The following is a 17,395-nucleotide window of genomic DNA, read 5'->3' on the forward strand; positions in this document are numbered from 1 at the left end:
ATATTGATTTTAGCCTCATCACAAATAACTCAGAGCCTGTTATTGAATTACATTCTATAAGGTTCAGAAATAAAAGCTTTGAAAATAAATCTAAATAGATTGTTGTTGTTCAGATCAATATATTAGCCAGATAATTGTGATCATGATCATTCACATTATTTTACTTAGTTTAGGTTATTCTGTTAGTGTGACACTCTGTTGTTTCTCTGAAGTCTCTTTGTGTGTCTGTTTATGGCCTGTGTTACAGTAGGGGGGGTCGTTCCTGGAACTGTTGAGATGAAAAGGTCATGTCAGCTGTTGCTGGTCATCCTTGGACAGACTTTATTGTCTGTCCAAAAATTGGCAGATTGAAATTGGTTTTCTCACATGCACTTCTGTCCTTTAATTTGTTGAACAGTGTGTAGCTTTTTGCAGTCCTCGAGAGCTACACACCTGAATCAAATGCTACCTCGTTATCAAGCCTTTGCCAAACTTGATGGCACGCTGATGCACATCTGATTCAGCTGTGTTGGAGTAAGGATGCATCTAAAAGTTGCAGGACAGTAACTCTCTGGGAATCTAGTTGGACACCCCTGCTCTAGCTGCTACAAAAGGATTTGGAAGAAATTAATCATCATCTAAAGATTAGATCAGTTCTTACTTTAACTGGACTGTTTGTGTAAGTGATCATGAATACAGTTAAAGTGCATAAACAAATAACCTACTGCAGAGTAGTCACACTTTTATGTGGCTCCATGCAGATTTTGGGCTGCTGAAAAAATTAATTGTGCTAAAAACTGATTTTTTTTTTTAAATGTTAAAGTTTGCAAGCCTCTGAGTTAGCAGATATACAGTGATGGACTGCAGATAAGATCTGGTAACTATTACAAAACCTTTGGTGCTGTAGAACATTCCGTTAATACAAGCTTGAAATAAACTCTTTCAAATGAAACATTGAAAATATTCTTTACTTTGATTTTTATTTAGCTAAGAAAAAGGGACAAATGTGTGGCTCAGTGTGACTGGTGTTGTTTGCTAAGTGTGCTAGTAAAGTCGTTTTACACAGGAATTCTGTATGAACACATGCAACAGCAATATGTCATGGTAAGCTTTCAGTTGCATATAAGAAAGAGAAAGGACATGAAACAGTGAGTGGGGTGTGGAGACATGTAAGTGATGTGATCAAGCAGTCTGGAACACAACAATGGAGTGATGAGCTTAAGCCTCAAGCACACCCCACTTGACTGATGATGTCAACAGCAGACAATTAAGAGGATATACAGGGATTATTTTAATGACAAAGTCATATGTTAATTAAGTACCAGCAAGCTTTTTAAGGGTCACAGACCAGGGATGGTCACTCTGCTTTGGTCCAGTGTGTGTGTAGGCTGGAAGAGCTTCTGCATCTGCTTCTTACTGGATTTGAACTTTTCAGAAACTCCTGCAAGGTAAGGATTATTCTCTACAACAAACTATCATTTGCTGTGTAGTTTAAGTTTACCTGTTGTAGCATCTCTGCTGGTTAGATGTACTGCAATGCTGTTTTTAATCATATAAAGTATTTATAGATCTTTACTGACCTATTTTAAGTAATTTTGGGAGGGAAAGTGGTTTTTCTGTTAAAATACATCTCAGATTATCCTTCATTTGTTTCTTTTTGGCTGGCTGTAGAGAATTAACATGTGCAGGAAATACTTTGTGAAAATAATCTAGGATTGTAATAATAATATGACTTTTTATATCCACGTTTCATGAAGCCAGACTGAGTCAGAGATTAATTTATTTGTTTGGAGATAAATGCAAGGAGGCCTTGTTTTCAGTGACTCACAGGTACAAGCAAATTTCACCTCAACAAGCTTCTTTAAATTCACATGGCAACCCACAAGGATGTTGGGATAGTTATTCCTTTTACATAAAAAAAGAGCTTAAGTGAGGTCTTGGTCATTTTTTTGTTTAGCCTGAGTTGTTGTAAACTGTTGTTGTTCCCTTTCCAGGTTCTCCTACCTTTCAGCAAATCAGTTACTCAGGGACAAAGGACTATTAATTGTAGGTCTGCAGCCTCTGCATTGGTTGGATTTGTGTAAGGAATTGAGGTGCAATGGCTCAAACAGTCAACATGAAGGTCCAGGAGTTACCATATCTGCCACCTGAAGTTTGGGTTTTGGTGTTCAGCTACTTGAACACTGAGGAGAAGCACACAGCCCGCCTCTGCTGCAGACGCTTCAGAGATCTCATCGACCACCCGTCCCTGTGGAAGGATTATACAGCAGGACTCTCCAACTTTTTCCGCTACACATCTGGATTCTGGGACACCGTGCAGTGCCGTGGGTTCAGCCGTGCCACAGTGCGAGATTTACGACCCAGAGATTGGAAAATCCTCAGCAAGTCCCTCCCATCGCTCAACACCATTGTCTGTGTGAGGGAACGGCGGTATTACAAGGTGAAATACTTAGACAACCTGTGTGAATTCCCTAACCTGACCAGTCTTGGGGTACGAAACGTCACCTGGGTTGGGCCGTTACTGGTGCAGTGTCAGAGTCAGCAACTAGCAGAGCGGTTGACTCACCTCAGCGTCTGCAACATTCAGATGTCCTGCAAAAAGACTGTGGCGTTCATCAAAAGCGTGTCACGCTTGGTCAACCTGGAGTACTTGCTGTTCCACCAGCAGGAAAGTGTAAGGCTTGAGAGGATGAAGCCAGTGCCCTCTTTCATCTTCCACAACCTGCTGCTAAACCTGAAGAAACTCAAACACTTATCCTGGGGAATGAAAGGGGAGCCACCAGTGTCACTGCCCAACAACTACTTCTACCCACTGGACCCAGAAAACCCAGGTAAGCCAGTCTCCTGATTATATTTTACACTTGCAAGCATCAGAACCAATACAGTCACTTTTTACACCTTTGACAAGAGCTTTTCATCAAGAAAATACAACATTTTCTTGACATTATGCCTTAATATTGGAACAAAACCCATCATATTGAAGTCAGTTGAGCTGCACACATGCTGCATGATCACATATATTTCACCTCTGTAATATTCTTAATGTATATATTAGTGCTATTTCTTAAATTTTGGAAACTGTATTGTACTTGTAATATATTGTATTATTTAATTAGTTTAGTCTATTACTGTTACTATCTTCGACCAACTGTAACCTACATAATTTCTTAGGAATTATTATTCTGATTACATTCATAAATACATATTATTCTGATTAGTATTGTGATCACACAGTCTGTTTTGCAGTATTGTGTGACTATGCTAAACTTAACTGACAGAGACTAAATGTTTAACTAACCACCTCTTTTATCCTGTAGGAGAGTACGGCGGCCCAGAACTGATCTCTTTGGAGTTAGTCAATTACACAGATATCATCCTGTCGGAGGACGCGCTGAGGGGTCTGACTTCACTCAAGTCGCTTGCTGTCCACTACAGGTACCCCTCGGATGGTCTCGAGTGCCATCTCTATTCCTGGCTCAGTTATCTGCAACAGCTGGAATCACTCTCAATCATTGGTGAGTCAAAACATGCATTTAATCTTTGTATTGTGTGTGTATAGTGAAGCTGTGTGAAGCTCCAGGCCAAAACAGTTTTCTGTAACTTCTGTCGTGTCATTTCTTTCCTTATAGGAGGGCATTTTCTTGCCTCTTATGCGGAAGACCTTCCAACCCAGGTGACCAGTCTGACACTGCGAACATCCCTATGCGCGTGCGAGATGAGCTCCATTGCATCTCAACTCCAGCGAGTTGAGCATCTGGACATAGATCATAACTGCTCTGATGATAGTCTCTGCAAACAGCTTCCTACACTGTTTCCTCAACTCAAGACTCTCAGGATACGGTATGCCAAGCAGATTTTTATTTTTTTTACTATTACAAAGTAAAAGTTCCATTTGATGGTTTATGTGTGACCTGCAGCATCAAATCATCTCACTTGAGAAACTGACATAATTTACATTTTGCTGTAAATGAAGCTTTTTTTTCTGTGTTGATTTCTTAAGTACAACTGAAACACTACAGAAAATCGTGTCAACAATTTCCCATTATGGGTCTATCGTTGCCAACACGCAACTAGAGCTGACGTTTTTTCCTGTCTTGTCTTCTGTAGATTCCGCCGTAAGAAACCAACAAGAGACCTGCTGTTCCTCAACAAGCTGCAAGACCTGGAGCGACTGGAGCTGATCAAGAGACAGACATACATTCTTAGAAGTGACAAAAACAAAACTTGGCCGAGTCCATCTTTGGAGGGACTGATCAAGGAGCTGCGGGAGATCTCCAGGAACAGGTTCAGCATCCTGACCACAATGCCTGAAAGGGACATTTTGCAAGAATGCAACTGCATTTGGAAAAGAGCGTAAACATGATTCTAATCCTGAGCAGTGCAAAGTGAACAATACAAACAAAAATTATATTATTATACAGTTTTCCTCCAGTGACTCATGACTTTCATGTAGATGCAGCAGGTCCTCAGTTCTGTAACTGTCAGTAACCCAAAGACTCGCAATGCGTGCAACACTACCTTTAAAATAAATGAAGGTCAGAGCAAGAAGCTGCTGCTTTGTTGCTGCAGAGAACTTTAGACATAGTTAAAATGATGTGATGAAATATTCTACTGTTTTTTTTAAAGGTTTGGTTCAACCATGTTACGATGAGAAATTCTCTGGTTCTGTGAGTGTTATGTTTTTTTCGATCAAATAAAAACTACTTTTCATGAAGAACTGCATTATTGTTTTTCTGTGAATTTAGTTATTATTTCATTCAACAGCTTTCAAATCAAAATACAAACCTCCAAGGGATTGTATAGAAAGCCTCCCTCCTCAGAAGGACATTATCAGTGCCACGCTCATGTCTAGCTGTGGAAATTCAGTTCAGTTCACTTTTTTCAGCAAAAAAGACAGTAATAAAAAGAAACCCAATCACAACGACCCTGTCATGGTCTGGGTGAGTGCTGGTTTTTTCCATTGTACCAGTGCTTCCACCTTGTCTACTTGGATTGGCAACACCTGTGTCTACGGGGATTTAAGACCAGAGCTCACAGTCTTCACAAGCTGCAAAGCTGGAAGGAGGCAGTGGTAGTAAACTAGGGAAGGATGATACAAACTCTGGAAATTACAGACCTATAACTTTAACATCAAATGTCTGTAAAATAATGGAGCGAATGACAAATGAAAGATTAATGTACTATATAGAAAATAAAGAATACATATCTAAACATCAAAGTGGGCTCAGAAGAGCGAGAAATTCAATGGATCTGGTATTGTGTTTAGAACACAAAGTCAGGACAGCACAAATAAACAAAGACGATCGGGGCAGTGTTTTTTGATACAGAAAAAGCCTATGACATGATGTGGAGAGAAGGCCTACTAATTAAAATCAGTAAATTGGGTATGAGGGGGCAGATGTACAGGTGGATAATGGATTTTTTTAAAGGGAAGACAAATACAAGTGAGGACTGGAAAGGCTTACTCTGAGGGGTTTCCAGTCGAAAACGATACACGTCAAGGGAGCGTAGTGTTATGTTCTTAGTTATTTTAATGATAAATGATGTCTTTAATGATATAGAGGGTGGGATAGTGCTTTTGCCTTTTGCTAATGATGGAGCAATATGGAAGAGAGGGAAAATGTAGAGTATATTGTAAAGAAACTGCAGGGAGCAATTGGAAAAGTTGAAGAGTGGTGATATAAGTCGGGTTTTAAATTCTCAGTTGATAAGGACAAGACAATGATTTTTTGGAAAGAGTTGGTGAGGATGTCAAGAATTAGAGTGAGTAAATGTAAGTTTTGTGGTTTGATGAAAGGGTAACATGGGGTGTACACATTCAGAAAGTGTTGGATAAATGTAAAAAAGATTTAAATATAATGAGGTGTTTAGTTGGGAGGGACTGGGGAGCAGATAGGAAGTCTTTGAGGGCCATATAGACTGGGTTGGTTAGATGGGTTGGTTAATTTGAACTGCATCAGGTAGACCTCAGTCAAAGAGTGCCATTACCAGCAATACCTCTATGGATAATTCCTGAAGCCACAGTAGATTTCACATTATTGGACAAGAAGAATAAGGATAGGGCATTTATTTCAAACTCTCATACAGTACAGGCTTACATTGATATGTTCAAATACATACAGATGCATCAAAGAATGCAGCCAGTCAAACTGGTGTAGCAGTTGTGGTCCCAGAGTTTGTGGTTGAAATGGGGAAAAAGATCAATGATGGACTTTCAGTATACACTGCAGAAATGCACACAATACTATTAGCTGTTCAGTGGGAAACAGGAAATTAAACAGCAGTGGCGTTTGCAGGGTTACTGAAGTTGGACTACCTGGTATATAATGTTGTGCTACGCGATTGCTAGCACCACAGCTATGTTAGCATAACATTAGCACAGTGAAGCTGGAGGATGAACGCCAACTTTTTTCCACTCGATAAAAGTTAACGTGAGGGATTCTGGTGGTTATGGACAAATGCAATCGCATAGCAGGATGCTATACACGGGCCAAACTTCAGTCAGGAGAACAACTGAGATCATTCATCCACAATACAAGGTTAGTTATTAATATACTGCAACAACATGGGAATAGAGCAGCTGCGAGAAAATTCAACATTAATGAATCAATGTTACGGAAGTGGAGGAAGCACAGTTTTTGGCTTTCCCCATATTTCAAAAGTGCTTCATCTCTTTGCTATGACTGTCGCCCAGCATAATTTGCAGATGATAATTGTTGTAGCCACTGCGATGCTTTCGACCAAAACAGGCGCAGCTTGATGACATCATCAACATGCACTATCACGATAGAGCGGTATAGTCAAAATCTCTATCGTTAGCCAAATTTATATCGTTTCTTTCGTATATCGTTTATATCGCCCACCCCTACCCCTAGTCTTCAGATGGTGCCTGCGCTGGGCCAGAAGTAACTGACCAGATGGGAGTATAGACACTTTGACCTTGGAAATTTGGCGCAACTGGAAGAAGCCAGATTTAACCACTGAGGAAACCTGTTTATCCAGCTTAAATGAACTATCCATGCAAACACCTAGATTGCTTACAGTATCTGTAAGAAAGCAAGCAAAGGGACCAAATCGTGCAGCTAGCTGGTCTCATGGAGTGTGACTATCAAACACCATAATCTCAGTTTTCTTCTCATTTAAAATGAGAGAATTGGCTGACAGCCACTCTGTAACCTCTTTCAAGCAGTCAGACTCAATGAAGCTGGCAGGTCATCAGACAATTGGAAACAGATTTGAATGTCGTCAGGATAACAGTGGTAGGAGATCTGATATTTGTCAAAGATAGAACCCAGGGGTAGCATGTACAAGGCAAACAGAGGGCCCAGCACAGACCTCTGTGGTACTCCACAGCAAACAGGGGCAGCGGCGGACGAGTAGCAGCCCATCATGACAGAGAAAGTCCTACCCGAGATGTAAACCAATTAACCCTTAAGGACCCACAGTGACACTGGTGTCACTGCCCCTTTACACTTAGAGAATTGGTTATATATGATTCATTTGATATAAGACCCCCGTAATTTTCATGACAGTAGAAATAGGTCTGGGCTCTTAAGGGTTATGGGCAGAATCCTTGATGCCTATAACATCTTCCAGTCTCTCTGTATGGACATATTGCAAATCAATTTCTCATCGGGGAAAATAAAAGTTACCGTACCATTGACAACATATATTTAGGATTTATATTTGTTGCTGTTAAACTTATTTTGTGTAATTAGTAATTTAATAAGTACATTCATGGTTATAGTTGAACTAAAATTATTTTATTGCATTCGTGTTGGCTTGGTTAACTAAAACTGTGAATCACTGTGCCTTAAAGGCTTGGTTTATGGTTAAAATCCCAGCATCAGGAATTTATGCAAATGAGTGCATGCGGTGCAGGTGGGGGGAGAGAAAGAAACTTAGTATAGTGTAGGCAAGATGCTGCAGCAGAGGAGGACAGAGCCACACAGTTTTCCTACTGTAGTAAGTTTACCGTAGGATAAGTTAAACCTGATAAAAAAAAAAAAAAAATCAAAAATCAAAATCACTTTTATTGTCACATCACATGTGCAGGTACACTGGTACAGTACATGTGAGTGAAATTCTTGTGTGCGAGCTTCACAAGCAACAGAGTTGTGCAAAAATACAATAACGTAAAACAAGCAAAATATAAGAATGGCTAAACCTGAGACTAATAAATATATGTACAGTATATAATAGTATATGCATTACTGAATGTGTATACTAAATATGTTTTTCTACGCGCGCGCGTGTGTGTGTGTGTGTGTGTATACATATTTTACAAATTAAATAGAGTAAACAATAAAATAAAATATATAAAAAAATATACAGAGTTGGTTGAGACATGTGCAAAACAGTAGCATTAATGTACAGTATGTAGTGCATAATGTTGAAGTTCCAGTAGTGGAGGTGAGGTGTCTTATGAAGTGTTCAGCAGTCTGATGGCCTGGTGGAAAAAGCTGTCTCTCAGTCTGCTGGTTCAACAACACCATCATGTTAATCTAGCTAAGTGTAAACAGCAGTAAATACTAAATATTGAATGTTGTTGTGCAGCACGTAGGACCAACAGCGCACAATGTGCTTGGAAATAGCAGCCAATAAAGGTGTAGTTTATGTCTATGAACAGTGAACACCCATGTGCACACCTGTGTGGATCAGCGCGCTTGTATTCAAAAGGTTTCCCCATGTAATGGTTTGCTAGAGGATGTAGAGAGCCATAGCCCTGTCCCCCAGGGCATGAAGCAGGCATGGAGGAGATCCAGGCCCCAGACATCCAGAGGCCCCAGAGTGCGAGAGCCCAAGGAGGACCACCGGAGGGGCATCCGTGCCACCCTCCTAGGATGAGCTGAGGAGAGCCCCAGATGAGGGGTCACCCAGTAGCCACGGAGCAGAAACCAGAGGGGGCTGCAGTGGCGTGCCTGCCGGCTCTGCCGGCAGCCAGCTGTGCCAGAGTGAACTGGGCCGGAGGCCCGAAGGCCCCCTTTGCCCCGGAAGAGGCCTGACCAAGCAACAGGCACCAGGCCCCGCCAAGTAGTCACCGGGAGTGAGCTGGTACATACCTGAGCGCCCAGCCCCGGACACCAAGAACCACCAACGCACCGACCCCTGAGGGCATCAGTTACTGGCAGGGAGTGTGGTGAGGGGAGATGGAGGGCCTGGGAGTTCCCAGAGAGGTGGAGTGTAAGACCCGACCTGACATATAAACACAGACAAACAGGCACACACAGACACAAACATGCATTCCCACCCTCATGCACACATATACAAATACTCAGCACTCACCCAACGTAGGGATAGACATACATGGACACTGTACACACAATCACACTCCCCAAACAAACTCTATACCCCAGGTCCCCTCGCCCCTGGAGGGGAAACGGCACCTAGACCCAGGAGATGTTACCCTTTCCCCTGGGGTGGAGGCAAGCAGACCGCCCCAGGCTCCGCAGCAGCAAGGAGGCCCCGCATCCCAGATCCCAATCGGACGGCCAACACCTCCTCCCAGCCCCCCTGCTCCGATGGCCAGGGGTGTGTGAAGACCCCAAACCTCTCTCCTCTCGCTCATGTGTAGTGTTGCTGCGTGTTGTTCTAAGGTGCATTTAAAACATGGGAGAGCATGGTGCTGCTGCCAGAGAGCAGCAGGTGTTAGCACGGCCCCTCCCGAGAACCCTCAATGTCATTTCTAACCTCAATCAATTTTGTTTGCATGTCACCATTCTTCCGGTCAAAGTATGACTGGAAATATTTTCCCAGTTCCATGGTTACTTGAGTCTGAGAAATGCTTTTATTGTTATTATTATTATCATTATATTTATTTTTAGCAACACAATAGTGTAATCCATGGATCTGTAGCTATTGTGATGCTTCATAGTATGAAACATCAGTGCACCTTCTGCTGCAGAACAACAGCATCCTCGTTTTCCCAGGTGTAACAAAGAACTCAGTCAACTTACTAGATGAATTTTGCACAACCTTTTTATGTTTTTCTGTGTCCATGTAAGCAGCAAGATCTCCGGCACCTTTGTTAGACACACAAACGTTATGTGCCAGCTGTGCACACAGTGCACTACGCCTCCCATTTATTCCGACCGGGATGGTACGAGGAAAATTTCTTTTGCAGTTTGTCTGAAAAGATGCACTTGCGCTTTGGCATCTTTTCAGTGTGCCGCTGCGCGCTCTGTCCTGTCTGTGAGCGCAGAACAACCAATTACAACACAGCAGTTTGGGGATGACGTTGCACATATGGGTCCTCTGTAGGCTTGTAGGAAAACCCGGACATTTTCATCCATCTCGAAAATCCCCCCGGACACAACGTGAAAAGTGGACATGTCCAGGGAAAAGAGAACGGTTGGTCACCCTAGACTAGGAGTTTATTTCAGTACCCAAGATGACTACTTCAGTGTACTAAAATGTAACACGAGGAAATGGCAGAAAATCCTCTTGAGGTCAAGTTTTCTTTTAGAGAAGTGCACTGGTATATTGTGTGGATCTCTGTAATGGTTTATATTGACATCAGCAAATAAGACATTTTAGGCGCTCTTAACCTGTTATCACATTAATGTTGCTCTGACGGAATATTTATGGGGCATAGATATGCCCCCTCCTATGCAAACTTATACATGAGTCAGTGGGAACGTGAGGCCCTTGCAAAATGCCCTCAGAAACTAACATTCCACTTTAGATTTTTGGATGACATCATAGTGGCTTGGTCTCACGGTGAGGAAAAGTTTTCTGAATTTATTGACATCCTAAATAACCATCACTCCTCTATCAAGGTCAAATATGAGTTGCATTCTGGACACAGTGTTTTTGGAACAACTGGATCCAAATTTGAAAAAGGTTTCTACTAAGGTTTATTTTAAACCCACAGATTCTCATGCCCTTTTACATAGGAGTAGTTATCATCCAAAACACACTTTTAAAGGTATCATAAAATCGCAAATTATTAGATTCTACGGAATCTCCTCAAAGGATTCAGACCTTCAGGAATCAATCAGTACATTATTTTGGAGTCTGGGAAACAGGGGTTATTCCAGAAGGTTTCTTAGAGCAATTAAAAGCAGTACTCTTGCAGGGCTTAACTCTAACACGACGAATGCAGGTGGAGCCTTAGATGATTCAGGGGAAAACTTGACTCATAATCAGGCCCAATTGGGGGAACCGAGCAGATTCATGCCATTGGTAACTACTTATTCACGACCCTATTTACCGTTACACCATCAATTTAAAAGAAACTTTAAAGAGTACACCTCCGGTTTGATACAATTTCAAAATTACAGGGTAAATTCAGCTCATAGGAGAAACAAGAACCTAAGGGACATGCTTGTTAGAGCTAAATTACCGGAACAGATAGGGAGAATAGGATCAGTGAAATCTGACCATTGGGCCTTCAAACCAAGACAGTTTATGTACAATCCTCATGGACAGGAAGGGCCACCCATTCTGCAGAGAATGACCTTGAACATGAAAAACATCATTTACTGTATCTCGTGTGAAAAATGCCATCGTCTCTATGTGGGTGAGACGGGTCAAACATTGTTGGATAGATTAAAACAACACATTTATAGCATTAAAAAAAGGCAGACTGGGCACCCCGTTGGTGTTGCATTTTCAAACACATGCATTGCAATACATGAGCATAACGGGACTCCAAACCTGTGTGACGTGGATGGAGGGCCACAGGAGGCAGGAGAGTTTCCTGTGTTCAACTAGATTCCCTAAGAGCTACTGTCCTGCAGCTTTTAGATGCATCCCTACTCCAACACAGCTGAATCAGATGTGCTTCAGCGTGCCATCGAGTTTGGCAAAGGCTTGATAACAAGCTAGCATTTGATTCAGGTGTGTAGCTCTCGAGGACTGGAGTTGAACACCCCCGCTCTAGCTGCTCCAAAAGGATTTGGAAGAAATTAATCAGCATCTAAAGATTAGATCAGTTCTTACTTTAATTTGACTGTTTTTGTAAGTGATCATGGATAAAGTTAAAGTGCATAAAAAAATAACCTACTACAGAGTAGTCACACGTTTATGTGGCTCCATGCCGATTTTGGGCTGCTGAAAATAACTTGTGCTAAAAACAGATTTTTAAAGTTTAAAGTTTGCAGGCCTCTGAGTTAGCAGATCTACAGGGATGGACTGCAGATAAGATCTTTGTAACTCTGATGAGATTACAAACCCTTTGGTGCTGTAGAACATTCAGTTATTACAAGCTTCAAATAAACTCTTTTAAATGAAACATTGAAAATATTCTTTACTTTGATTTTTATTTAGCTAAGAAAAAGGGACAAAAAATGGGTGGCTCAGTGTGACTGGTGTTGTTTACTAAGTCTATTTAGCAGTTTTACACAGAAATTCTTCATGAACACAGTGGACATATTGCAGCAAAAGCAATATGTCATGGTGGACTTTCAGATGCAGCCAACAGTTACGTATTAGAAAGAGAAAGGACATGAAACAGTGAGTGGGGTGTGGAGACATGTAAGTGATGTGATCAAGCAGTCTGGAACACAACAATGGAGTGATGAGCTTCAGCCTCAAGTTTGATTGACCTATCGAGAATTGTTGACACACCCCACTTGATTGATGATGTCAACAGCAGACAATTAAGAGGATATACAGGGATTATTTTATAGACAAAGTCATATGTTAATTAAGTACCAGCAAGTTTTTTAAGGGTCACAGACCAGGGATGGTCACTCTGCTTTGGCCCTGTGTGTGTGCAGGCTGGAAGAGCTTCTGCATCTGCTTCTTACTGGATTTGAACTTTTCAGAAACTCCTGCAAGGTAAGGATTATTCTCTACAACAAACTATAATTTGCTGTGTAGTTTAAGTTTACCTGTTGTAGCATCTCTGCTGGTTAGATGTACTACAATGCTATTTTTGTCAAGTTAAGCATTGATAGATCTTTACTGACCTGTTTTAAGTAATTTTGGGAGGGAAAGTGGTATTTCTGTTAAAATACATCTCAGATTATCCTTCATTTGTTTCTTTTTGGCTGGCTGTAGGGAATTAATGTGTCCATTTTAGGATTTTAATAATAATATGACTTTTTATATCCACATTTCATGAAGCCGGACTGAGTCAGAGATCAATTTATTTCTTTAAATTCACATGGCAACCCACAAGGACGTTGGGATAGTTATTTCATATTACTGTCTTGCTGGAGGTGTGAGGCTTGCCTGAATAGTTTGGAGCAAAAATAAACACCTTTTACATAAAAAAAGAGCTTAAGTGAGGTCTTGGTCATTTTTTTGTTTAGCCTGAGTTGTAAACTGTTGTTGTTCCCTTTCCAGGTGCTCCTACCTTTCAACGAATCAGTGTTATTACTCAGGGACAAAGGACTATTAATTGTAGGTCTGCTGCCTCTGCATTGGTTGAATTTGTGTAAGGAATTGAGGTGCAATGGCTCAAACAGTCAACATGAAGGTCCAGGAGCTACCATATCTGCCACCTGAAGTTTGGGTTTTGGTGTTCGGCTACTTGAACACTGAGGAAAAGCACACAGCCCGCCTCTGCTGCAGACACTTCAGAGATCTCATCGACCACCCATTCCTGTGGAAGGATTATACAGCAGGACTCTCCAACTTTCCCCGCTACACATCTGGATTCTGGGACACCGTGCAGTGCCGTGGGGTCAGCCGTGCCACAGTGCAACATTTAGGACCCAGAGATTGGAAAATCCTCAGCAAGTCCCTCCCATCGCTCAACACCATTGTCTGTGTGAGGGAACGGCGGTATTACAAGATGAAATACTTAGACAACCTGTGTGAATTCCCCAACTTGACGAGTCTTGGGGTACAAAACGCCACCTGGGTTGAGCCGTTACTGTTGCAGTGTCAGAGTCAGCAACTAGCAGAGCGGTTGACTCACCTCAGCGTCTGCAACATTCAGATGTCCTGCGACGACACTGTGGCGTTTATCAACAGCGTGTCATGCTTGGTCAACCTGGAGTACTTGCTGTTCCACCAGCAGGAAAGTGAAGGGCTTGAGAGGATGAGGCCAGTGCCCTCTTGCGTCTTCCACAACCTGCTGCTAAGCCTGAAGAAACTCAAACACTTATCCTGGGGAATGAAAGGGGAGCCACCAGTGCCACTGCCCAACAACTACTTCTACCCACTGGACCCAGAAAACCCAGGTAAGCCAGTCTCCTGATTATATTTTACACTTGCAAGCATCAGAACCAATACAGTCACTTTTTACACCTTTGACAAGAGCTTTTCATCAAGAAAATACAATATTTTCTTGACATTATGCCTTAATATTGGAACAAAACCCATCATATTGAAGTCAGTTGAGCTGCACACATGCTGCATGATCACATATATTTCACCTCTGTAATATTCTTGATTTATATATTAGTGCTATTTCTTAAATTTTGGAAACTGTATTGTACTTGTAATATATTGTATTATTTAATTAGTTTAGTCTATTACTGTTACTATCTTGGACCAACTGTAATCCACATAATTTCTTGGGATTATTATTCTAATTACATTCATAAATACATATTATTCTGATTAGTATTGTGATCACACAGCCTGTTGTGCAGTATTGTGTGACTATGCTAAACTTAACTGACAGAGACTAAATGTTTAACTAACCACCTCTTTTATCCTGTAGGAGAGTACGGCGGCCCAGAACTGATCTCTTTGGAGTTAGTCAATTACACAGAAATCATCCTGTCGGAGGACGCGCTGTGGGGTCTGACTTCACTCAAGTCGCTTGCTGTCCACTACAGGTACCCCTGGGATGGTCTGCAGTGCAATCTGTATTCCTGGCTCAGTTATCTGCAACAGCTGGAATCACTCTCAATCATTGGTGAGTCAAAACATGCATTTAATCTTTGTATTGTGTGTAAGTGTGTGTAGTAAGCAAAAATCTGTTGTCTTGCATGCATCCTTTTTTTTGTTTTTGTGTGAAGCTGTGTGATGCTCCAGGCCAAAACTGTTTTCTGTAACTTCTGTCCTGTCGTTTCTTTCCTTATAGGAGGGCATTTTCTTGCCTCTTATGCGGAAGACCTTCCATCCCAGATGACCAGTCTGACACTGCGAACATCCATATGCGCGTGCCAGATGAGCTCCATTGCATATCAGCTCCAGCGAGTTGAGCATCTGGACATAGATCAGAACCGCTATGATGATTGTCTCTGCAAACAGCTTCCTACACTGTTTCCTCAACTCAAGACTCTCAGGATACGGTATGCCCAGCAGATTTTTATTTTTATTACTATTACAAAGTAAAAGTTCCATTTCAAATTCAAATTTTATTTGTCACACACACACACAACCATACACAGTATGACATGGGGGTGAAATGCTTGTAGCTGTACAATGCCCGACCATTAAATGACAGAAAAAACGTTTTACAGTATTTACAATTTACAGGTTACGACAAAATTTACAAATTAACTTAGAAATTTACAGTAAAAAATGTGCAAATAGCAGAAAGAGATTATAAAGATTATAAATTATAAGAAATGTGTGGTGGTGCGTGTTGTGATGTGTGTTGTGATGTGTGTGAGAGAGTCCAGTCCTACACCTGGTTCAGGGCCCAAATAGCCTGGGGGAAGAAGCTCCTCTCTCTGTTTTGGCCTTAAGGAAGCGGAAGCGCTTCCCAGACCTCAACAGTGAGAAGAGTCCATTGTTGGAATGGGAGAGGTCCATCATAATCTTCCTAGCTTTGGACTTGCTTGGTGTAGATGGACAGCAGGTCAGGGAGCTCTGATTGAATGATGCGTTCGGTTGAGCGCACCACTCTTTGCAGATCTCGTCTGTCCTGCTTCGTGCTGTTCCCAAACCAGGTGCAGATGTTTGCCATCAGGACGCTCTCGATGGTGCATCATTTACATTTTGCTGCAAATTAAGCTTTTCTCTGTCTTGATTTCTTAAGTACAACTGAAACACTACAGAAAATCGTGTCAACAATTTCCCATTATGGGTCTATAGTTGCCAACACGCAACTAGAGCTGACGTTTTTTCCTGTCTTGTCTTCTGTAGCTTCCACCGTGAGGAACCAACAAGAGACCTGCTGCTCCTCAACAAGCTGCAACACCTGGAGCGACTGGAGCTGATCAAGAGACAGACATACATTCTTATAAGTGACGAAAACAAAACTTGGCCGAGTCCATCTTTGGAGGGACTGATCAAGGAGCTGCGGGAGATCTCCAGGAACAGGTTCAGCATCATGACCACAATGCCCGAAAGGGACGTTTTGCAAGAATGCGACTGCATTTGGGAAAGAGAGGAAACACGATTCTAATCTTGAGCAGTGCAAAGTGAACAATACAAACAAAAATTATATTATTATACAGTTTTCCTCCAGTGACTCATGTGACTAACTGACTGGACTTTCATGTAGATACAGCAGGTCCTCAGTTCTGTAACTGTCGGTAACCCAAGGACTCGCAATGCGTGCAACACTACCTTTAAAATAAATGAAGGTCAGAGCAAGAAGCTGCTGCTTTGTTGCTGCAGAGAACTTTAGACATAGTTAAAATGATGTGATGAAATATTCTACTGGTTTTTTTAAAGGTTTGGTTCAACCATGTTACGATGAGAAATTCTCTGGTTCTGTGAGTATTTATTATGTTTTTTTCGATCAAATAAAAACTACTTTTCATGAAGAACTGCATTATTGTTTTTCTGTGAATTTAGTTATTATTTCATTCAACAGCTTTCAAATCAAAATACAAACCTCCAAGTGATTGTATAGAAAGCCTCCCTCCTCAGAAGGACATTATCAGTGCCACGCTCATGTCTAGCTGTGGAAATTCAGTTCAGTTCACTTTTTTCAGCAAAAAAGACAGTAATAAAAAGAAACCCAATCACAACGACCCTGTCATGGTCTGGGTGAGTGCTGGTTTTTTCCATTGTACCAGTGCTTCCACCTTGTCTACTTGGATTGGCAACACCTGTGTCTACGGGGATTTAAGACCAGAGCTCACAGTCTTCACAAGCTGCAAAGCTGGAAGGAGGCAGTGGTAGTAAACTAGGGAAGGATGATACAAACTCTGGAAATTACAAACCTATAACTTTAATATCAAATATCTGTAACGTAATGGAGCGAATGATAAATGAAAGATTAATTTACTATATAGAAAATAAAGAATACATATCTAAACATCAAAGTGGGCTCAGAAGAGCGAGAAATTCAATGGATCTGGTATTGTGTTTAGAACACGAAGTCAGGACAGCACAAATAAACTAAGAGGATCGGGGCAGTGTTTTTTGATATAGAAAAAGCCTATGACATGATGTGGAGAGAAGGCCTACTAATTAAAATCATTAATTTGGGTATGAGTGGGCAGATGTACAGGTGGATAATGGATTTTTTTTAAAGAGAAGACAAATACAAGTGAGGACTGAAAAGGCTTACTCTGAGAGGTTTCCAGTCAAAAACGATACACCTCAAGGGAGC

The 17,395-nt window shown here is 41.4% G+C and overlaps 2 protein-coding genes across 2 annotated transcripts; both read left to right on the forward strand.

The window, feature by feature from the left end:
• Positions 1-2,077: 2,077 nt before the first annotated feature.
• On the forward strand, positions 2,078-4,336 carry LOC148100581 (uncharacterized). The gene is made up of 4 exons (XM_087847973.1): positions 2,078-2,810; positions 3,297-3,494; positions 3,609-3,819; positions 4,087-4,336. The coding sequence occupies exons 1-4, from the start codon at positions 2,078-2,080 to the stop codon at positions 4,334-4,336; spliced, it is 1,392 nt and encodes a 463-aa protein (XP_087704099.1).
• A 9,045-nt stretch (positions 4,337-13,381) lies between these two features.
• On the forward strand, positions 13,382-16,237 carry LOC148100582 (uncharacterized). The gene is made up of 4 exons (XM_087847834.1): positions 13,382-14,114; positions 14,600-14,797; positions 14,966-15,176; positions 15,976-16,237. The coding sequence occupies exons 1-4, from the start codon at positions 13,382-13,384 to the stop codon at positions 16,235-16,237; spliced, it is 1,404 nt and encodes a 467-aa protein (XP_087703960.1).
• Positions 16,238-17,395: the final 1,158 nt, after the last annotated feature.

Source organism: Neolamprologus brichardi, chromosome 11 (genome assembly GCF_056152115.1).
Source record: "Neolamprologus brichardi isolate AB-2024 chromosome 11, ASM5615211v1, whole genome shotgun sequence".
Classification (NCBI taxonomy): domain Eukaryota; kingdom Metazoa; phylum Chordata; class Actinopteri; order Cichliformes; family Cichlidae; genus Neolamprologus; species Neolamprologus brichardi.

What these genes read in the sequence shown, in the direction of transcription:
- LOC148100581 (XM_087847973.1), top strand. Translation starts at nt 2,078, where the DNA reads ATGGCTCAAACAGTCAACATGAAGGTCCAGGAGTTACCATATCTGCCA. An exon ending in ACTGGACCCAGAAAACCCAG is followed by an intron (nt 2,811 to 3,296) that starts GTAAGCCAGTCT and finishes TTTATCCTGTAG; the next exon opens with GAGAGTACGGCGGCCCAGAA. An exon ending in CTCAAGACTCTCAGGATACG is followed by an intron (nt 3,820 to 4,086) that starts GTATGCCAAGCA and finishes TGTCTTCTGTAG; the next exon opens with ATTCCGCCGTAAGAAACCAA.
- LOC148100582 (XM_087847834.1), top strand. Translation starts at nt 13,382, where the DNA reads ATGGCTCAAACAGTCAACATGAAGGTCCAGGAGCTACCATATCTGCCA. An exon ending in ACTGGACCCAGAAAACCCAG is followed by an intron (nt 14,115 to 14,599) that starts GTAAGCCAGTCT and finishes TTTATCCTGTAG; the next exon opens with GAGAGTACGGCGGCCCAGAA. An exon ending in GGAATCACTCTCAATCATTG is followed by an intron (nt 14,798 to 14,965) that starts GTGAGTCAAAAC and finishes CTTTCCTTATAG; the next exon opens with GAGGGCATTTTCTTGCCTCT.